The 23,090-nt window shown below is 41.7% G+C and overlaps 2 protein-coding genes across 4 annotated transcripts; one reads left to right on the forward strand and one right to left on the reverse strand.

The window, feature by feature from the left end:
- Positions 1–257: 257 nt before the first annotated feature.
- LOC147272431 (chloride intracellular channel protein 4) lies at positions 258–13,224 on the forward strand. Of its 3 annotated transcripts, none has more exons than XM_086216650.1 (6): positions 258–3,946; positions 8,643–8,752; positions 8,863–8,988; positions 9,104–9,210; positions 10,518–10,699; positions 10,795–13,224. In XM_086216650.1, the coding sequence occupies exons 1-6, from the start codon at positions 839–841 to the stop codon at positions 10,954–10,956; spliced, it is 3,795 nt and encodes a 1,264-aa protein (XP_086072776.1). In that variant the 5' UTR covers positions 258–838; the 3' UTR covers positions 10,957–13,224. The 3 variants fall into 3 exon arrangements, with proteins under 3 accessions (XP_086072776.1, XP_086072943.1, XP_086072861.1); XM_086216817.1 differs by lacking the exon at positions 258–3,946 and adding an exon at positions 7,295–7,535 and having other exon boundaries at positions 10,795–13,213; XM_086216735.1 differs by lacking the exon at positions 258–3,946 and adding an exon at positions 8,331–8,417 and having other exon boundaries at positions 10,795–13,213.
- Positions 13,225–15,097: 1,873 nt separating this feature from the next.
- On the reverse strand, positions 15,098–19,687 carry urp2 (urotensin II-related peptide). Its single transcript, XM_086202810.1, has 5 exons — positions 19,609–19,687; positions 16,042–16,278; positions 15,820–15,854; positions 15,586–15,739; positions 15,098–15,486 (listed from the first exon to the last, which is right to left on the reverse strand). The coding sequence occupies exons 1-5, from the start codon at positions 19,685–19,687 to the stop codon at positions 15,455–15,457; spliced, it is 537 nt and encodes a 178-aa protein (XP_086058936.1). The 3' UTR covers positions 15,098–15,454.
- Between the last annotated feature and the right edge of the window lie 3,403 nt (positions 19,688–23,090).

Below are 23,090 nucleotides of genomic sequence, written 5' to 3' on the forward strand. Positions count from 1 at the left end.
GAATATAAAAAGGAAAAATATGTGTGAGTGTGTGTGTGTGTGTGTGTGTGTGTGTGTGTGTGAGTGTGTGTGTGTGTGTGTGTGTGTGTGTGTGTGTGTGTGTGTGTGTGTGTGTGTGTGTGTGTGTGTGTGTGTGAGTTCCTTCACCACAAGTCGTGCTGGTCCCTGGGTGGCAGCCGGGTTTAAGCCTCTGGTCATGTGGGGATCAGGCATGATTTAATCCTGAGAGAGAGAGAGAGAGAGAGAGAGAGAGAGAGAGAGAGAGAGTACTTATTGTTGTATCAAAGTACTTAAGGTGCAGTACTGATTTTGAGAGTCAAGAACTAAAGGTATGTGCACTTGGAAACTTGGAAACCCTAACATGTTTTGCCTGAAACTAACATCTTGTATTTTTGGAGTAGAAGAATCTGGACTTCTTTTCCTCTGCGTGGAACTGTAGGTCTTCCTGTAGAATCCTTCAAGCCGTTCTTGATCGTCAGAGCTTTTAAAAAACCCAAATCATATCTGTTTTGGATTTATCCTGGAAAACTGGACTCATCTTAAAGTCCTAGCCTTCTCTTCACAATTTTCAGGATAACTGGAACTTGCACAATTACACGCGTTGCGTCACCTTGTGACTGAAGAAACAGGATTGTTTTAGACCTGCTCTGGAATCGTTTGACCCCAGAAACCATCAGGGATCCCCTTTGGACCAAACCTGGAAATCTTTCTTCAGTGTTAGATACGTTTGGAATTCCTATTGGGTCTCTCCTGGAATACTGGGACATTGGAGGAACCTGACCTATCCCAGAACTGCACACTCCTCTTTAGCAACCAGTTGTTTCTTTCTTCTTCCCCAATGGCGCAATCAGGCTCTTGCCCAAATCCAGATCTTACTAATGGTACCATTGTTCACAGCCCGGTTGCGTTTTGTTCGGATGTGAATACACAGATAGGAGAACACGGCGAGGGTGGAGAAGAAGAAGATGAGGAGGTGGAACTAGCGGAGGAGGTAGGGGAAGATGTTTTGATGACCGCCGAAGCAGGCAGGAGAGAAACCGAGGGAGAAAGTGAAGAGCGAGGTGAAAGGGAGGGTGTGAGGATTATCCAAGTGCCCCTGTTACCAAATGAAGTAACGCCATTGAAGGAGGGAGGAGGGGGACAAAGCGAGGAGGAGAACGAAGAGGGAGAAGAGGTGGGAGCTGAAGAGAATGGAGCGAGAGATGAACAGGTTAGAATGGAGGAGTGTGGGGATACAGCGTTAGCTGACAAGGCCACGGTGCCAGAAGATCCATGTAACTTTGTAGAACTTGAGAAAGAAAAACCGCAGATACTACGTAAGAGCAGTTTAGAAGAAGAAGAAGAAGAAAAGAATTTGGAGGTAGAGGAAGCAAATGGAGACTCAGACGACAAAACAGAAGAAGGTCTCGAAGAATTTGAAGAAGAAAAACTTGTATTCTCAACTGATGGTGGACACGGTGTTCAGGACTCAGGTTCTAGTTCACAAGAGTCCCACCAAGGTTCACAGTCGTCGGACAACACAGCGGCTGCTAAGCTGCCCGCAGACGGCGAGGATCAAATGATGGAAGTCAGCCCCGTTACTCCCGGGGTGGACGAGCAGCTCCATGTTCAAGAGGATCTCTGTCCAACCCGTGACGGTGTCGTACCTCTTGATGTATCCATATCAGTCAAAGACGACGAGGAAGGAATGCCAGAACCTGGTGGACAGGAAGCCTCCGATAACACGAGGTGGCAGGAGGTGAGTCGGGTTGCAACGTCTGATCATGTTTTCGGTGAAGAACGTGAGACTGAAAAAGAACCAGCACCTTTTGCAGAACAGACAGAAGAAATGGAGATAGGAGAGGTCGAGAAACAAGAGGAGGAAGTTGGGGTTAATGCCGTGACAGTGTTGGATGAGGAGGAGGAGGGAGCGACAGGTGATGATGCTGCCAAAGAGCTCATGAGTGAGGAAGAGCATGGAGGAAGAGTTCTACAAATACAGGAGGACATGGTTGCTCAGGCCGCAGCAGCTCCTCCAGAACCAGAACTACTGTGTATAGAGGAAGTTCCTGTAGGTACAAGCCAAGATGTGCTTATGCAGCAGCTGGTGGAGGTTTGTGGAGCTGAGGTAGGGGGTGCAGCTGGAGCGGACATCCCAGGAGGAGAGCTCATATCAGGGGGAGCTGATCTGTTAGAACACCTCTCATACCTTCTAAAAGAGGGAGGGACAGACGAGGGAGACATGGTGTGGAAGCAGGTGGAGAGAGAAAGAGAAGATGAGGAAGAAGTAGGAGAAGAGGAGGATATGGTGGAGGAACCGGTGACTGTTTTAGATGATGAGATTGAAGAGGTAGAGGAGAACAAGGAACCTGAAGAGGTAGAGGAGAGTCAGAACAAGGAACCCGAAGGGAGTCAGAACAAGGAACCTGAAGAGAGTCAGAACAAGGAACCGGAAGACGAGAATCAGAACAAGGAACCGGAAGAGGTAGGGGAGAGTCAGAAAAAGGAACCTGAAGAGGTAGAGGAGGATCAGAACAAGGAACTGGAAGAGGTGGAGGAGAGTCAGAATAAAGAACCCGAAGAGGTAGAGGAGTATCACAACAAGGAACTGGAAGAGGTGGAGGAGAGTCAGAACAAGGAACCGGAAAAGGTAGAGGCGAGTCAGAACAAGGAACCGGAAAAGGTAGAGGAGAGTCAGAACAAGGAACCGGAAGAGGTGGAGGACAGTCAGAACAAGGAACCGGAAAAGGTAGAGGCGAGTCAGAACAAGGAACCAGAAGAGGTGGAGGACAGTCAAAACAAGGAACTGGAAGAGGTGGAGGAGAGTCAGAACATGGAACCAGAAGAGGTAGAGGAGAGTCAGAACAAGGAACCCAAAGAGGTAGAGAAGTGTCTGAGTGGTGAAATAGAGGAGAGTCCAGGTGAAGAATTGAAAGATGTAGAGGGGAGTCAAGGTAGAGGACTGGATGAGATGGAGGACAGTCTGAGGAGAGGTCTAGGTGAGAGTTTGAGTCTAGAACTTGAACAGATAGAGGAGAGTCCAAGACCAGAACCTGAAGACATCAAGGAGAGTCCAAGTGCAGAATTTCAAGAAATAGAAGAGGGTCCAAATACAGAATTCAAGGAGATAGAAGAGGGTCAAAGCACAGAACACAAAGACATAGAAGAGAGTCCAAGCACAGAACACAAAGAGATAGAAGAGATTCCAAGTAAAGAACATGCAGAACAAAAGGCCGCCACCATTCCGGCCCCTTCTGAGGACGGCCTAGTTGAAGCTAAAGAAGAAGAACACAGAGAGCAAGAAACGGAGGAAGTTGGACTGAGTAAAGAAAAGGAGGGGAAGCAAAAGAATGAAAAAGTGGAGGAAATTAAAGATGAGAAGCCAAAAGATGAGAACCTAGCGGTAGAGTTGGATATAAACGGAAGAGTAAAAGAACTAAAGAAAGCCATGGAGAACGGAATCTTGTGTCACGAGGCCCAGCCGTCAAGGAAGGATGTATGTGAAACGTCCAGAGTGCTGTCGCCCAGGAAAAAAGATAACGCGTGGATTAAAAAAGATGAACCAGAACAAGATAGAGGTCCAGAATTTAAAGACTGGAAGAAAGATTTGAGGCCTCTGAAAAAAGACATCTGGGAATGTGAGAAGGGGAAAAAAGAACCGGCGATAAAAGAGCAGTGGACTGAGAACAAAAGCCCACCGAGGAAGGAGGACTGGATAAAGGAGCTGAAATCAGTCATCAAAGACGAATCCCTCCCCAAAAAGAGAGACGAGCAGGTGAAGAAGAAGAGGGTGGTGCTGCTGGAAGATGGCCGCTCGTACTTCCCCCAGCGGGAAGAAGTGAGGGAGGAGAAGAAAGAGGAGGTGAAGTTGATCTCGCATAGAATGGTGGAGAGCTCTTTGCCCCCTGGGCGCAACAACAGCACGGAATCCCAGGACCAGAACTATGAGATCTCGCTCTACGTAAAGGTAAACACCAGTAACACACGAACACACACAGTTAATTACGCAGGGTTAAACAACAACAACAACAAAAACTGTTTCAATGTACTTATGAATTAAAAAATGGATGTATAGCAAGATTTATTGGCTGAAAGATAAAGACTGGAACCAAAGCAGCAGCAGTACAACATGACGTCACCGCGCCAATCTTGTTAGCCATAATTTCTGCAGCCTACTGGCGGCATATTTTTTTCTGTAGCTGTTTTTTTTTTTCCGTTAGCTCGCGTCACACGCTTTCTTTATCATCCAATGTGTGTAGATGCATTGTTGTAGCACAATAGATTACTGCAATGTTTGGATGACTTTGAGTTCTGGAAATATTGCGCCGTTTCTGGCGGCAGACGAAAGCTCATGAGATCTACCACAAACAAGATCCTCGCACCTTTAAATCTGATACCCCTTTCACACTGCACCAAAAACACGGGTCAAAGCGGGTTTTCGGTCACTCTGAAAGGGCTGACTCGGCATTTCGTCCCGCGCCGATCAACTCGCCAATTGACCCTGGTGTTTAGCGGCTCGGCTCGGCTCGCCTGCAGTGTGAAAAAGGCAACCCGCGTCGTCTCAGGTTTCACGCGACCTTCCTGTCGCATCCTGATTTTGTCACTGTGCCGCCTGTCAGACTTCGCCTGTAGCTTCTTCGGCTCCCTTCCAGACTCGCCAAAAACCCCATCCTCCTTCGCTGCATTAGCGCTCAGACATTTTCCAACCCGCTGCGAGTTTGTACGCTTTGTTAAAGAGACATCATTGCAATGCACGCAACGACAACGCTAACGTTCGACTCGGCGACGTCCACGTTGTCGTTTGTTTACCTCTCAGTGTTCCGGCGCACGTTTATGTGAAATGATGACGTTGTCAGCACGATGACGTACGAGAGAGAACAACACAGGCATGCAGCCGTCACAGGGGGAGTTCAGACCCGGGTCTCCTGGAAGCTTGAATGCGCCCCAAATGCCGAGCAAACGCGGGTCCAAAAACCCGCATTGACACGCGTTTTTCAGTGTGAAAAGGGTAGAACTGTCAAAATAATATTCCGTGATCTTAAATGCAAATATTAAGTTCCTTTCCGACTTTCTAGGTATCGCCAGACTAAATAGGGTAGAACGGTGAAAGTGACAGAAATCATTTCACGGAGGTGTCACGATGATATTTATTATAATCTAGCCAACAACTCAGCCACTTCTTTCACAATCCATGTCCAGTCAGCAAGTGTTTGATTAGGTTTTACAGGAAGAGAAGATACATATTTTTGTACATGTATTTTTTAACAAATAAGAGATTAAAGAACAGGATCAAAACGTTACTGATGTCATTCACTTCATGCCATGTTTGAAAAAGTATAAAACAAGAGCTTCGTGGGAAACCTCCGGAACATCTTCTACCATTTTGTCTCCGGTCCACATAAGGCTGCCTTCATGGGTTGGTGTCAAAATACTCAAATCATTAAGTTATATAGTGTAGTGTGTGTGTGTGTGTGTGTGTGTGTGTGTGTGTGTGTGTGTGTGTGTGTGTCCATGATACAGTGATCTAGATCTGCTTATCCCATTAGGACAGTGATATTCTAATCCATCAGGCTCGGGATCCTGCGCTGCCTCATGCATGCAAACCAACACGCGTATAAAAACAAACCATCTTCAGCTTTAATCTCCGTATTCAGGTGGATTTTTTTCCCCCCTCCCCCCCCCCCTTTTTTTTTAACTCTCTGAGGTGACGATAAAAGCGCGCGGCTCACTGAGAGCAGAGAAGTTTAATGCCTTGAAATATGCGCTAATATCCGAGAGCCACTTCGTGCACGACCAACCTGTTCTCGGCGGGAGCTCATATTCCAACAATAGCCGCCTTTGTTGCGGCTGGCAGCTCAGACTGAGGTCGACTGGAATATTGCGGAGGTTCTGGAGGTTCAGAGGGATTGAAATGTTTAAATTCAGCCACCTAGTCAATAAATATCTGGAAAATGTTGCCATGACGGCGACAGACCGGCAGAACATTTAGGAATTTCACTTCAAGAACCAAGTTTTAATGAATATCAACAATGCCAGTGGCAGCACGAGGGGTTAATCGCGACATTCTCACCGCAATAAGCTGATTACCCTGCTGTTTGCTGCTCTGGGCACACTTGTGCTGTAAATAACACACTACTGCATGGCCTTTATACACACCAGCCTACGGCAGAGGCCCGCTGGTCACGTGTCCCACTTCCTGTTAAATACCTATGGGATTATTTCATACATTTTCAATCTGATTCGTTATCAAAGAATCGGAAAACCGGTACCGCGGCGTTTTCAAGAATGTAGACTGTTCATGCGCAAACAAACCTGTCAATAAAACCACAATTATCTAATCTCACGCACAACAGTCAGGGAATATGTTGGATTGGATCTTTTTTTTTTTTTTTTTTTTTTTTGAATCCAGGAAACAGAAATCAGTGTTTCAACTCGTGAACAAATACACTCGGTTCCTTCCAACTAAATCGCAAAGGATCATTTTATGGTATTTTATTAAATGCGACTCACCAGCGAGGCGAAATGGTTAATCCCGTAGTCATCGACGGTCTAGTTACAATATCAAATCTCCAGATAATCTAGATTATTTGGTCCGAATCATATTATACCTCCATATATGGTCACAGACCGGATACATGGATTAATTAGCGGAATAATACGCTGTGGTTGAGATGGAATGTGAAGCATGTGTGTAATTCAGCGGAGTAAATTATGATGAAAACAAAGGTAAAATCCAGAGGCGGAACAACGCGCTGGATTAAATTAATAAAAACAATTTTTTTTTGAATTCTTGTTGTTTCATGACCGCGAATTATGAAATCTGTTTTTCTCTGAAATTTTTGGTCCAAAATGAAACGAGGAAAAGAGAGAAAACAAATGAAGCGCCGTGGGTGTGAAGACATCTCTCCATCTCTGTGGTTACACACGCATGCACGCGCGCACGCGCACACACACACACACACACACACACACACACTGGATACACTGTGAGAATGTGTTCGCAATGGAACAGAGATTCCATTACCACCCACAAGCCTCTGAGATATGAAGGACATCTGTTCTGTCCCTTTGAATGTCACACACACACACACACACACACACACACACACACATTAAAGAATCAGCATGATATTTAATGAGAAGGCCGAAAAAAACATTAAATGCATCTACAACTGCAACCTTGATGTGAACAGATGTTTGAGTCCTCACTCAGGTTGTGTTGAGATGGAGGGAGAGAGGGAGAGAGAGAGAGAGAGAGAGAGAGAGAGAGAGAGTCCAGGCAGCAGTTGGATGGACAGACAGTCAGAGGTCTGACAGCTGTTTGGAAACCACTGGAAATGGAACAACTCAGCAGGACAACATTTACGATGAGCTCAAACATCTTTTCTGTGTCGCGGGGCTGAGAAACTCGGATCCTAGAGTTTTTGAAGAAGCCTCGCCAGTTTTTCCATCCAGCGCTCATCCGTTTATAATGCCGATCTGCACCGTTCACCATGTCCTGGTGCAACATCGCCGTTCAAAAACTGGGTTTTCCGACTATTGAGTTGTTTGTCAAGGTAAGACATTCCCGAAAAGACTTGAAATTGAATTAATATCGCGTTTTAACGTCTTTAAAAAAAAAAAAAAAGTATCCTTTGCGCATTTTAATCTGAAAATGATCCTCAACTCCCTCCCGTGGGAACACTTTGTTGAAAAGTCAAAACCCATCACGGAGTTTTTAAATGTGTCCCTCATGTTCATGCTGGAATTGTATTAAATTAAAGTATTTAAGAAGCTCTTTTAAATCCAACTTTTAAAAAAAAAAAAAACTAGAAAAACTAAAAACGAACAAACATCCACACTGAATGTTTGTTTTGATGTGATGAAATACCTGATAAAATCTTACAAAAACCTGTTAAATAAATCAGAAGGTGTCTCTCGTCAGATTATATCGTCACGATTCCGAGATTTTAGGACCTTCTGCGCTTTTATGGATTATTTCCTACAGGTTATCGATTCTAGTTTATGTTTTATTAAAGTTGGAGAGAAATCAAGCAGCTACCCGAATTACTAGATTCCAGGTCTTCAGGTCGTCGCGTGCTTTAGTTGACCAGTAAAACCAGTTTCCTGTTCCTCTTCCTGACCTTGAAACCTCTCTTTTCGCCCGACGACAGATGTTTTGTTTTTTTTAATTCACCCGAGGGGGATTTTCTTTCGCGTTCGGGGATAAAATCCCGTGAATATGTTGGTACGAGCGGTACGCGTCGCAGTTTTTGTAAAGCAGAGATGCTGCAAGTGCACGGCGGGAACAAGGCTAATAGCTATGAAAAGGTCATCGTACAAACAGCCTGAAGTGGGTGAAGGGGATTTTTTTTTTTTTTTTTGGAATGAATTTATTTGTATTTTTTACTGTTTTTTTGTACTTTCCAAGAGTCAGAAACACAACTTCTATGTATTTGGTAATGACATTTTAAGCTAGATTAGCTAAAAATGTTGCCTGTGTATGGGATTGAATAACCCTATATATATATATAACCCTATATGGGCTCCCAGAAATAAAACTAAAAAGAGGAGCCTCGGTCTAAGTTTAGTCTGAAGGGGAAGCTCAGCTCAGATTTTTTTGGGGGATAGTTTTCCTTGTCTTTTGGGTCTTATCTCATTTCTGCGTCCGTGTGTGTGTGCAGGCGGGGAGCAACGGCGAGAGCCTCGGTAACTGTCCCTTCTCCCAGAGACTCTTTATGATCTTGTGGCTGAAGGGCGTCATCTTCAACGTCACCACCGTCGACCTCAAACGGTAACGACGCAAACGGCGTCTCCAGGCGACAACGGTTTCAAGTTTCTTGAGTTTTTTTTGTTTTTTTAAATAGAAAACTGATGTGTTATTGATGCTTTTCCTGTTGCTAGGAAACCAGCTGACCTGCAGGACCTCGCTCCCGGCACCAACCCTCCTTTTATGACCTTTAACGGTGAGGTCAAGGTCGATGTGAATAAGATAGAAGAGTTTCTGGAGGAGAAACTGATACCGCCACGGTATATATACACACATACACACACACACACACACACACACACACACGAAAAAAAAAATATGAATATCATTTGCAGATTTTGACCTCCTTCATCTGAATCTAACCTTTAACCCCAGATACCCCAAACTGGCTTCCAAACATCCTGAAGCCAACACAGCCGGCATCGACATTTTCGCCAAATTCTCCGCTTACATCAAGAACCCGAGGAAGGACACCAACGAGGGTGAGAGGGAAACAAAAAACACGCACGCTTTGTTTAATTTATTAGATTCATAAAACATTTCATGGCGAGTTTATAGACAACAGCTTATATTTTAATTTTTAAATCACACAAGTCGATTTAAATGCAGTCGGCTCACCAACGTGTTCCTTAATAGCTGCTTTGGCCATTTTTTTAAAAGGGAAATACACGTTTGAAATGTCTTTTTTTTTGGGGTGGGGGAGGGCAATGGAGGTTGCGCGTGATTTCTGCTGGATGCGTAAATAAGCAGGTTTTTCGTAGCTGTACGAGCGGTGCTTGTTGCCTGTGTCCGCTTCACAAAGCAATAATTTGTCAGTTTGTTTCCAACTTGTGTTGCCTTTAAGCGGCAAAAAAAATGTATTCGTGTAGGATGTTTGCTGGCAGCTAGCAGATAGCCTCAAGGCTCTAAATCAGGGGTGGAATTATACCCAGAGAGCTACGGGGGCCGCCGGAAAAAAATTGGCCCCCATAGCTCTCCATTTGGTGTCTAAATTGGGGTCCCTTTTAAAAAACTTGGCACTTTTTCTCCCTAAATTGTCACCATTTGAAGCCAGTTTTAGAGGATACATCTATTTTAAAATTAACAGTAGCATTGAACTGTTGTGTGATGCCCTTATTCAGTCTTACTCTAGTCTTTACCATCAATATTTGTTTTATTTGTGTGTCATTCAATGTTATGAGAGTTTAAAAATGGACCCCAATTTTAAAAAATAAACCAGTGCCACCAGTGAGTTTACCTTCCTCACTGGTGGCACTGGTAACGTTAGCCGAGCTAACGTTGTTATTTAAGTCTGCTCTCCCGGATCCAGGAGCAGCACTGGTGCCCAGCCCGCAGCCGGTGTCGTCAGCTTTCGCCGTGCTGGATGCTGTTGGTTTAATTTTTTTTTGTAAAGCCAAAATTTTCAAGGCTTGTTTTTGTCCCTTTCGGTCGCTGTCTTTTTTGTGGCTTTTTGTCCACTCGCTATCGATCGCTAACGTGGTCTGACAAATTGTGTCAATAAAGCTTCATTGCATTGAATGGAGCACTCGTGTTAAACGGAAGTGAATGGGGAAGGAAAATATTCTGAAGTTAAATGCTGTATTAAAATTTAAAAAAGTTAAAACACATGAAACAATTTATGAGCTGTAGGAACCAGACTAAAAAAACACAGTCACGCCACACACACACAAACAAACAAAAAATCGGGAAAAAAAGACACCCATAGGGGTGCAAATTTTTATTTGCATCTATCTCCCTCAACAATCCTCTTTTTTTTTTCCCCTTTGCATCCGCGCTATTTAATCGGCAGCCTTAGAGAAAGCCTTGCTGAAGTCTCTGCGGCGTCTCGATGACTTCCTCAGGACCCCGCTGCCCGCCGAAATCGACGGCAATGCTTCGGGAGACCTGCCCGAGTCCACCAGGAGCTTCCTGGACGGGCCGGAGCTCACCCTGGCCGACTGCAACCTGCTGCCCAAGCTTCACATCCTGAAGGTCCACTGACTGACATGTCGTCACGCAGAGGGTTCTAAATACGAGACATAGAAGTGGATTTTGCCCTTTAAATGACGCGTATTTCCTCATTCCAGGTTGTAGCCAAGAAGTACAGAGGCTTTGAGATCCCGGCAGAGATGACGGGGGTGTGGCGGTATCTGAACCGTGCCTACCAGAGGGAGGAGTTCACCAGCACCTGCCCGGCGGAGAAGGAGATCGAATTCGCCTATTTGGACGTTGCAAAACGAATCAAATAAAGTGAAGAGACGAAAGATGGTGGCAGAATTAGAGCGCATCATGAATAGACAGCAACCTCAGAAAATGGCGGATAGATTAACCATAATAATAATAATAATACTACAGAAAAAGACATTTTATAGGCAGTGAAACACATTATGGCTGGTGTACTTATCTGTGTGTGTGTGTGTGTGTGTGTGTGTGTGTGTTTATACGTGTATGTGAGGGCTCACGGGTTGGGTCACACAATAATCTACTGTATCTTTATGTATAACTTTCTTTTTTTGTTGCGAATAACACAAAAAGTAGCTCATGAAATTCATTTCTGATTTCAAGACAAAATGGCAGAGCCAGTTGCACTGCACAGATTACTGCTGCAAATTACACTCGATTATCGCCAGTATTTGTTCGTCGGGTTGACAAATAACACTTGTAATTCAAATGTGAATATTAAAAATAAAAAATAGAAACAAATGTAATGAATATAATCTCAAATACGGCCTTTACTGTGCTGTAAAGGAATATTTGGACATTTCTGAAAACGGCAACATGATTGAGGAGTTTTGCATATGAATTTCATTATAATTTTCCTGACAAGCGGCTTTATTTATATCCAGCACATAAATTGCAGGTTTTTAATTTCATTTCCAGCCTTCTGATAAGTTTTAATATATAATAAGACCTCTTTGTTTTCTGATATGTCCCCCTTTCTTTGGATGAACCGTCGTGAGAACAGGCCGGAACATGGCTATTTCCTGTTAGCCTTCTGCTAACGTAAATGTGGATAAAAACTCGGACAAACTTATCAAAGGAAATGGCTCGGACTCAGCAGCTAAAAGCTAATACTGCAATGTAATGTAACTCCCATAGTTTTACTTGTAATAAATAGATTTCTTGAATAATCCAGCATGTTACGTCAAACTCATAGCGCCAAAGTTGAGCTGCCGGATGGTGTTCAGGACCTGGCTAGTTTTAGGGCTGCAATACGGAGCTCAGGAGCTCATAAACTAAGATGTGGGGATTTTTATAATCTTAGTTTTATAATTGAGGTGAATTATGAAGATCATTCGATGACAGTCAAACTGCTTTATGACGCCGAGGTCTTCCGGGTCGAATTTTCAGAAGGAAACTCAGACGTATAGCGTTAGCTGGCGTCGTCAGAAATTAGTCAGGCTGTTACCTGTTCAGTATATTCAATAGGAAACACATACATTCAAATATTATCTTATTTAGAATAAATTCAACAGTCAATTCATTGACATCCACGTAAAAGTAGTCACTGTTCCTACAGTTTGTATCACAAATACGATCTGATAACCTGCTAATGCTAATGCTAAATCCTATATTTATCAAAGCTAACAGCTACAACACTTCATAACAAGGCCTCACTCAGATTATTATCTCTTTCTAGATTTTATAAGTATTAATTGTGCTATTTTACTCTCCGTAGTTCTGAACTAAAGCTATTTGTTGGAACTACGATCCTCCTTCTGTACGTATTTTGTCTCTATCACCGACAGGCTGAGGGTGGGCGGGCCTTGATGCTGATTGGTGTATCTGAATGGCATTGATGACCTCACAGCTAAGAGATTATACGCCATACATTAAAAGTTGTAACTCTGGGTTCCATTATTTTTCTCCCCATTTTGTAAACTGAAAATTTTTTTTAGGACTTGAGTGAACGATAACGCTAAAAACAGTGCCTGTTGCCATGGTTATTACGTTTTTATTTCACATTTTTAAATTTATCTGTGTTTTATGTTTTATTTTCAGTCATATGACATCATATTCTTCAACCAAGCAATTTTTAATGATGTCAAAATTCAGAATGTTAAAAAAAAAAGAAATTTTCATCTCATAGTTCCCGTGAAAGCATTTTTTTTACTCAAATTATTGTTGGGAAAAAGTTTGATATGATTCAGTACAAACCACTGGTTTGTTAAAAGTTCTTCCAGCCACCAACGCAAACATGGCCTGATTACGTCTTTGAGGAGAATCTTTATTAAACTGATTTTATCACCGCAGAACCGTATTTTTTATTCTCTCTTTCTGCCATATTGACACCCCATATTTTGTTCCTTTTTGTTTTACGAGAGGTTCTAATTACAAAGTTACTGACCTTTCTGTTCAACGGGGGACTGTTGCAACATTGGGTGTTGGCTTTCACCATGAAAACAGTCCAATTTAAAAGTACAATTTAACAGTATTTCATGTATTTATACTATGTATTTCTTCAGGTGCAGAGCAAGATCATATAATGTGTTTTAAAAGGTGTTTAGGACATGAAAAATGTTCCATATACAGTTAGGACATCACATAACATATATGTGATGTTATGTGATGTCACATAACATATATGATGTCATAACATAACATATATGTGATGTCATATGTGATGTTATATATGTTATGTGATGTCATACAATGTATATGTGATGTCGACATCACATAACATATATGATGTCATATGTTATGTGATGTCACATAACATATATGATGTCATATGTGTTGTGTGACATCACATAACATATGACATCATATATGTTATGTGATGTCATATGTTATGTGATGTCACATAACATATATGATGTCATATGTGTTGTGTGTTGTCATATACCATATATGACATCACATAACATAACATATATGTGATGTTATGTGATGTCATATGTTATGTGATGTCACATAACATATATGATATCATATGTGTTGTGTGACATCACATAACATATGACATCACATAACATATATGATGTCATATGTTATGTGATGTCACATAACATATATGATGTCATATGTGTTGTCATATACCATATATCACATAACATAACATATATGTGGTGTTATGTGATGTCATATGTGTTGTGATGTCACACAACATATATGATGTCATGTGTTGTGTGACAACACATAACATATGACATCATATGTGTTGTGTGTTGTCATATACCATATATGACATCACATAAAATATATGTGATGTCATAACTGTTGTACAAGAGCTGTTAATCAGATTATTATCATAACACTTGATTTTCCAAAGTAAGGCCCTGCTCACTCAACCCCCTAGTGGCTATGGACAGAATTACAAGTTTCAAGATTTTAAATTTCTCAAATTTTCCGATTAATACAGAAGCAATGTTACAATATATTTTAGTGCCTTGCTGTTAAGTAGAATATATAGAGGGTAACCTTATTGTTTGACAGTTAATTTTATTACTTTCTTGTCTAATTATGGTCGCGAGCTTGGGCCACAGATAGGATGTACAAGCCTGGAGATCAAAAGTTTTGTTCTAAATGATAATATATATTATTCCATCTGTCAAATCACGTGTCTCCTTTTGATATTTGTGGATTTTCAACATTCCTGATTAGCTTTTGAAATGATCGACACACAACAAAACTGAATGACGAACCACGATTGTGGGCGCAAATACGCACAAGCATGTGCAGACGCACACACTCATCACCGGGGTGACAGTGACAGTGACCCCAGTGGAAACTCTCTAGTTTACACACACAGACGGCAAACACAAGCATCTCGGTTACCATAGAAACGTCCCGTGGAGGAATGTCCTGCTGTTCACGGCGGTAAGACTCATCTTAGACCGGGTCAGATAACGTAAGAAATCGAATAAACCTGATGTTCATCCTTGACAGCCGTTACTAACCAGATGTTAAATGACATTTTCTGCGTGTGCGTGTGTGTGAGAATTAATCTCTCTCTTTTCCCCTTGCGATGCAAAGAACATAAATTGGTACGTATCTTCAGATTGAAGCAAAAACAACAACAAAAATCAAGTCAGGCAACGAATGTGAATCAAAGATCTGAAGTCGTGACCTCATAAACCTCATAAAAACGTCATTGTTTAGACTTTTGAGTTCGTTTTCTAACATTTGACATCCTCATAAAAAAATAATAAATCCCCAAGTTATGCATTTTCTTAAGCGTACAGCTCAATTAAAACCAGGACTTCTTGATAAGTGAGTGATTTAACTTGTATCATGACTCCAAAATGAACAATGAAGAGAATATTACGGTAGAAAAATAAAATATCAATATTTATTGTCAATTTTTTTTATTTTTTATTTTTTTGTCCATGCTAATGATTAACTTTATTTAAAGTTGGCATACACATACGAAACACCGTACGTCCGTCTTGGGGAGGAGGGAAAGGGTTAATAGGGGGCGTGTCTTCATGTGCCCGCCCACCGGCACACCTCGTCGTCTTTGATCGGTCAGTTTTGTTAATTAACGTGAGGGTTACCAAAAAACAAAACAAAAAAAAGGTCCGAGTCACGGCTGGCACAGCTTCCCGATGCCATAGCAACAGTCTCCTAGCGCTCGGAGGTCAGTCAAGAACAGACGAGGGGAAGACTGAAGGGGTGGATGAAGAGTGACATTTTTGCTTGCGTCTACATAGAGCGTGTGTCATGGATGGATGGATGGATGGATGGATGGATGGATGAGAGGGAGACAGGAGGTGGAACGCTAACTCCGGCTCGCCGCTCTGGCGGTCAGTTCTGAGCACAGTACTTCCAGAAACACACTGTTGGAGACAGAAAAGAAATATTCCATCGTTAAAAACCAAAGTTAACTCCTTCTGTTTTTCATTTCTATCTCTCACTCTAAATTTACACCCTTTCACCTCTTTTATTGGTCTTCTTGGACTGCGGCGGGAGGGACTTCCTGAAATTTCGACCACTCAGGCTGGGGATGATGACGCCCCCGCTGGCTCCGGACGCGGTGCTGTCGGACGCCGCCGGGGCCGTCGTGGCGAGCGAAGCTCCGCCCTCAGGAGGCTGTGGACGCAAATATCGAAGGAAATATTACTCATTCGTTTATTAAAAAGAAAAAGAAGAGAAAAAATAAAGGAATTTACCGCTTTATTTCTTCGCGCAGAATTTCTTCCATTTGCTGAAATTATAAACAAAATAAAGTGAAAATGTCCAGTCAGCAAATTGACCAGCTGGTGAAATATGAGATCTTGACTTTTTTTAATCAGGTCAGAAATACAAGTCGCCCCTCTGTCGCCCCCTTGTGGTTCAGATTCTTCACTTAACTGATCTGCTGCCATTGACGCAAATGAAAGAAGGGGCCTCACCTCTGGGGAGGATGGTGAGCCGCGTGCCGTTGAACATCCTGTGCAGTTCCTCCAGGGCTGAGATCATCTTCAGCATCTGATCCCGTTTATCCAGACCTGAGTCGACCCGGATGCCGGCGGTTTTGGTACCCAGAGGCCAGCGTTTCATATAATGAGCCGGCTTCTGTACTGAAGATCTCTCTGGTATGTCTGATGACACGGTGAGACCAGGAAGAAGATCGGGAGGTTTCATAAAGTCTGGAGGGAGGGGACAAAAAAAATCACGTTTTCTGCCAATAATGAAATTTTCGACAAATATTTGCAGAAAAGGTTATATTCAGTCACAGGAGGTGTGTGTGTGTCCAGTCAGTGCGGGTTTACTGTGTCCTGCTGCATTCAAGTGCTGGTTTAAAACTGGGACATTTGGATTGCCTGTGATGTTGAAAATGAAATCCTGGCTCACCCCACATTTAGGAGGATGCAACATTCTCTCATTCACTGAAAATACAGGATTTGTGTCGATAAAGTTGAGTTCTGGTTGAAGGGAGTTACAACAGGCCCCAGTGACAACATTCATATGACACTGCAATCATCTTTGTCTAATTGTGTATGATAAAAATGCGTATTTCACCGAGTGAGTTCATAGTAAACGTGCGTCTGGATCCCTAAAGGCCTGTCAGAGGGACTTTACTCTTAATGTGGGTTTAAATTGTTGAGAGAACTGTCTGAGTTCATGTCTTTGATTTGCACACACACACACACACACACACACACACACACACACACACATACACACACACGCGTTCGCGCGGATACACATGCTGTTTCAGTGAGATTCCACTGCATTGCTGGTTGCTAGACGACCGACTACGGGACATTCAGCTGTGACATAACACTTAAATGACTTGTGTGTGTGTGTGTGTGTGTGTGTGTGTGTGTGTGTGTGTGTGTGTGTGTGTGTGTGCGCGTGCGTGTGTGTGTGTGTGTGTGTGTGTGTGTGTGTGTGTGGAATGACGTCTGGGTTTTTGCAACAATGCTTTGCTTTGTTCAAATGAATGACAGCAGGGTTTTTTCTTGAAGTCAAAATTTGCGCCTTTCAAACTTCCTTTGAGTTTTTTTTTTAGTTCAAACAAGGACAAACAAGGTATAACTTCCCTTTTCCAAAATCTTACACCAGGGGTGTCTACGTCGTTAACGTTAGCAATATGTACTGTCCTACAGTTTAGTTTATTTAAGCCAAACGTTTATCATATTTACACAGATATTAATTTCTTTCTGGCAGACTCAGTTTCTGTGGGGAAGTAATGTCCTACATTGGGTGTAGAAACAATGTAAAGAAGGCTGAGAAAACAAATTCCCCAATAGACAAAGTGCAGTAAATTCAGCGTTTTCAGCAAAAATCTCAAAGCGTGTTGTATCATATTGTCTTGTATCATTTTGCATCGTATTATATTGTATCATATTGTTTTGTTTTGTGTCGTATTGTACCATATCGTATCGTATCGTAGTGTAGTATGATTTTGTACCGTATCGTGTTGTACAGTATCGTTTATATCGTTTTGTATTGTATCCTGTCATATTGTATCTTTTTGTATCATATCATACTGTATCACATCATATCGTATTATATTGTATCGTCTTCTATTGTATCGTATTGTTTTGTATTGTATGTTTTGTATCATTTTGTATCGTCTCGTTTTGTACCATATTGTATCATATTATATCATTTTGTACCGTATCGTATGGTATGATATTGTGTTTTATCAGACTGTGTTGTATTGTATCATATATTGTATCATTGTGTGTTGTATTGTATCGTATCATATCATATTGTATCATTGTGTGTCGTATTGTATCGTATATCGTATCATATTGTTTTGTGTTTTATTGTATCGTATCGTCTTCTATTGTATCATATCGTATCGTCTTGTTTTGTGTTTTATTGTATCATATCCTCTTATATTGTATCATATCATATTGTTTTGTATCAGATTGTATCATATCATATCGTATTGTTTTGCGTCGTATTGTATCGTATTGTCTTCTGTTGTATCATATCATATCGTATTTTGTATCGTATCGTATCATCTTCTATTGTATCATATATCGTATTGTTTTGTATCGTATCGTATCATCTTCTATTGTATCATCATATCATATCGTATTGTTTTGTATCGTATCGTATCGTCTTCTATTGTATCATATCATATTTTTTGTATCAGATTGTATCATATCATATCGTATTGTTTTGCGTCGTATTGTATTGTATTGTCTTCTGTTGTATCATATCATATCATATCGTATTGTTTTGTATCGTATTGTATCATCTTCTATTGTATCATCATATCATATCGTATTGTTTTGTATCGTATCGTATCGTCTTCTATTGTATCATATCATATTTTTTTGTATCAGATTGTATCATATCATATCGTATTGTTTTGCGTCGTATTGTATTGTATTGTCTTCTGTTGTATCATATCATATCGTATTGTTTTGTATCGTATCGTATCATCTTCTATTGTATCATCATATCATATCGTATTGTTTTGTATCGTATCGTATCATCTTCTGTTGTATCATATCATATCGTATTGTTTTGTATCGTATTGTATCACATCGTATATTCCTATAAATAAAGATAGAGAAAGACCATTCACTCCACTATGAAAATACTTCGGCAGATTACTGCCACTTGAAGACCAGTGAGGATGCAGGGGAACATCAATCCCTCTCCCCCTAACAAAAGCTTTTTATCTGGAAGACGAAGACAAATCTTTTACTCTCCAGGAAAAGGGAAATAGGAGTTCAGCTGCCATAGATTTGATCAAACATTCATAATTCCTGCCCTGAACTCGGAAAAACGCAACAACAAACCAAAGCAATGACATCACTACATCGCACAGACATCTCATAGTGATGAAGTGAACTGTATATATATATATATATTCCCTTGTACATAAAGTAAATACGCAACTCATTGGACCGACATAATATCTAACTCATCAACTTGAATCTGTCATTGCATTAGAAAGTCATGAAAATACGGAACCGTGACTTGTCAGGGGCCTCCTCCGAATCCACCACAATTCCAACCACACTACTGCCATGATGGAACGGCAACAACCACAACGACACAACTCTCTGCCTTCTCATTTGAAAAACAACTTTCTCCTCTTCATCTATTATGACTCGCACCAAAGAGCAGCAGCTTTGTCGGGTTTGTCCAGAAGACAAAAAATAATATTTTTTTTTAAAAATTGAAAAATCTTTCCGCCTGCCTTCTCCATCAGTCTCTACTGTTGTGACCCGGCTCTCCTCCTCTCCCCTGTATCATCTGTTGCCGTCGTTGCCGTGACAACTCACCAGCTTCATCTGGTCCAACAACAAAACAATGGATCTCCCTGGTTTTGTAGAGAAAAAAAACGTCCCTATTAGCTAATTAATGCCTTGAAAAGGTTGCTACCAAGAACGTGAGACACCGGGCAAAATTCTTACTGAATAACGTAAATATTAACAACTGATATCTGAATTTTGGGCCCCCAAGAGCCAATATAAGCATCATATGAACATCACCCGCTTCCTTACCTCTCTCCACGGGTGCTGCCTGGACACTGGTCAGTAGAATCAGGACCACCTTCATCATCAGCACGGCTCTGCTCAACATGCTGCCTGTTATTAAATACTTGGGGAAAAAAAACACGTCGTTTTTGCGTTTGGAATCTTTTGAATTCTTTTAGCCGCTTGTCCTTTGAGACACGGTTGAACAAGATTCTACAAACATGACACGACCGAAAAGCTCTTTCGAGTTGATGGGTCAAGAAGTTTTGGAGAAGTTTTGTTTGTTTGTTTGTTTGTTTGTTTGTTTGTTTGTTTTCAACCGTACGTTGGTATTCGTCAATTTGATCTCCTTTTCTCCGCAACCAGTTAAAGACGCCTAAGCGAGTCCGTCTTTCAGGCCTCTTCGTTTTCCATGGATGCGCCTCTTGAAGAAGGCTTGTCGGGAGTGTGTCAGTTGCGTTCCTCTTCCTAACACACACACAACCAACCTCGCCTTTATAAACCCGAGTTCGCTTCTGAACAGCTGAGCGATGCATCAACGTCAACCAATGGCTCCTGAGCTCCTCCTCTTCCTCCTCAATGGATTGGTGACATTTGGGGAGTTTGGCGACAAGCTTTGTGTGTTTGGAGTCAAAGCTATCTTTTTGTGTATTTAGGCTTGTATTTAATGTGTGTGTGTGTGTGTGTAGTCTTGGCTGTATAAGCCGTGATATGGTAGTTCTTAATATGTTTGCACAGGGGCCACAGACAGAGAATGGCCCTCTGACGCATGAGAGCCTGGAGCCACACTGACTGCGCTCACACACAAACACACACACACACACACACGCACACAAAACTTGCAAATACAACACTCAAACACATAACAATACATAGAATACACTTGCACACAAACGCACACTAATCCGGGATCACTTCAAGGTAAGGTTGGGACACACACACACACACACACACACACACACACACACAGTAAAAAGAAGTATGTGATGCACATCAAAGGGCACAGAAAGTCTGAGAAGTGTCCAAATGACAAAAGACCCAGGGACGGTGCTGCCTGGTTCTTTGTTCTGCATATTGACGACCACTCCTACAGACAGGAAGTTAACAGAGTCATGATGGAACTGCCCCCCCCCCACCCCGTCCTGTAGGTGCACTGGATGGAGGGATGAATCAAGATGAAAAGATGAAGGTATTTCACTACAAAATACTGAACATTGCACTTAGAGTGATATGATGTGTGTGTGTGTGTGTGTGTGTGTGTGTGTGTGTGTGTTTGTGTGTGTGTGTCTGTGTGTTTGTGTGTGTGTGCATGCCAGTTGCTGGGTGAAGAGAATTTAGCCTGAGAGCATCCACTCATTCATTGCTGCTCTCTGTCTGCACAGCTTTGACATTGTGTGTGTGTGTGTGTGTGTGTGTGTGTGTGTGTGTGTGTGTGTGTGTGACAGAGAGAGAGAGAGAAAGAGCAACAGGAAGTAAGGGAGTTCGAGGAAAATAAAGAACATTTATCTTCTTTCTTCCAGCTCATCCATCTTCTCTATTCGCTTTATTCACCCGTCACTTCATCGTCGGAGGCATCAGGAATACATGAAATCACACACACACACACACACACACACACACACACACACACCGTGTCAAAGCTGCGCAGACAGAGAGTAAAGTCATTACAATCTGGAGATCTTCTGCCAGATTTAAAGCTTGTTATTTTATTCTGAGGTTAATCTACGTCACTGTGCTAAAATTCTTCTTGGCTCAGTTTAACAGGCCTTTACTTCATTGCTATGGGCTAATTATGTTAGCTGTCCTTGAGTCCACAGCACATCGGGTTTTGTTCCCTTTTACCAGCCGGTATTGGTGCAGTGCCCAATAAATATACTAGCCTGGTATACCAGCCCAGTATATTAGCCTGGTATATCAGCCTGGCGTACTAGCATGGTATACAAGAATGATATATTAGCCTGTTATATCAGCCTGTTTATCAGCCTGGTATACCAGCCCAGTATATTAGCCCAGTATATCAGCCTGGCGTACTAGCATGGTATACAAGAATGATATATTAGCCTGTTATATCAGCCTGGTATACCAGCCCAGTATATTAGCCTGGTATATCAGCCTGGCGTACTAGCATGGTATACAAGAATGATATATTAGCCTGGTATATTAGCCTGTTATATCAGCCCAGTATATTAGCCTGGTATATCAGCCTGGTATACTAGCATGGTATACAATAATGATATATTAGCGTGTTATATCAGCCTGGTGCACTAGCCTGGTATACCAGCCCAGTATATTAGCCTGGTATATCAGCCTGGTATACTAGCATGGTATACAAGAATGATATATTAGCCTGTTATATCAGCCTGGTATACCAGCCCAGTATATTAGCCTGGTATATCAGCCTGGTATACTAGCATGGTATACAATAATGATATATTAGCCTGGTATATCAGCCCGGTATACTAGCCTGGTATATCAGTCTGGTATACTAGCCTGGTATATCAGCCCGGTATACTAGCCTGGTATATCAGTCTGGTATACTAGCCTGGTATATCAGTCCGGTATACTAGCCTGGTATATCAGTCTGGTATACTAGCCTGGTATATCAGTCTGGTATACTAGCCTGGTATATCAGTCTGGTATACTAGCCTGGTATATCAGTCCGGTATACTAGCCTGGTATATCAGTCCGGTATACTAGCCTGGTATATCAGTCCGGTATACTAGCCTGGTATATCAGTCCGGTATACTAGCCTGGTATATCAGCCCGGTATACTAGCCTGGTATATCAGTCTGGTATACTAGCCTGGTATATCAGTCTGGTATACTAGCCTGGTATATGAGCCTGCTATCTTTTGCTGCTTATGAGGAAACATTGAGCTGATTTATGGCCTTTTCCCAAATACTTAAATAAAATAAAGAAAAGCTACTTTTTCAAATTCACACTGTTTACATGTGTTTTCCTGTATGTAGGATATGTAAATATCAACACACGTCATCATTTGAACTTGTTTTCGTACAGATAACGTAGAAATAGAAATAGAAATCAGTCAAATTTGGTCCTAAAAATATCAACATATCACATATGGGCAACAGATGCAGAATATTTTCCCTGGCGTAATGAAGAAGATGACGATGACGATGGTGAGGATGATGGAGGTTATTTTGACTGTAAATCAACCCTTAAATTTTGATAATTTGCCAAATTAGAGACGTGGCATTAAATTAGACGCTAATTGCGGGTCACAATAGATGGGAATAGAGGTAATTGATTCAGAGTAGTAATTATATTAAAATGACACTGTAGGAATATTTAAGAATTTGTGTGAGGTAACATGAGTTGGAAGGATAATATATCTTAAAACAATTCACCACAGTACAAACTAAGAAATGTTAGAATATTCACTGGCAGTATTATTTCCAGGTTGGTTTTTATAATTATAAGCATTTGATACACACTCATACGCACAGACACAAAATGGTTTTCACCATGTTTCAGGTTTCCTTTAACCA

The sequence above is a fragment of the Aulostomus chinensis genome, chromosome 1, assembly GCF_037954235.1.
Source record: "Aulostomus chinensis isolate RoL2024-O1b breed Wild chromosome 1, RoL_Achi_v1.0, whole genome shotgun sequence".
Lineage (NCBI taxonomy): Eukaryota > Metazoa > Chordata > Actinopteri > Syngnathiformes > Aulostomidae > Aulostomus > Aulostomus chinensis.

What these genes read in the sequence shown, in the direction of transcription:
- LOC147272431 (XM_086216650.1), top strand. Translation starts at nt 839, where the DNA reads ATGGCGCAATCAGGCTCTTGCCCAAATCCAGATCTTACTAATGGTACC. An exon ending in GAGGAAGGACACCAACGAGG is followed by an intron (nt 9,211 to 10,517) that starts GTGAGAGGGAAA and finishes TTTAATCGGCAG; the next exon opens with CCTTAGAGAAAGCCTTGCTG. An exon ending in CCAAGCTTCACATCCTGAAG is followed by an intron (nt 10,700 to 10,794) that starts GTCCACTGACTG and finishes TCCTCATTCCAG; the next exon opens with GTTGTAGCCAAGAAGTACAG.
- urp2 (XM_086202810.1), bottom strand. Translation starts at nt 19,687, where the DNA reads ATGTTGAGCAGAGCCGTGCTGATGATGAAGGTGGTCCTGATTCTACTG. An exon ending in GGCAGCACCCGTGGAGAGAG is followed by an intron (nt 16,279 to 19,608) that starts GTAAGGAAGCGG and finishes CCCTCCCTCCAG; the next exon opens with ACTTTATGAAACCTCCCGAT. An exon ending in CAAGAAGACCAATAAAAGAG is followed by an intron (nt 15,487 to 15,585) that starts GTGAAAGGGTGT and finishes TGTCTCCAACAG; the next exon opens with TGTGTTTCTGGAAGTACTGT.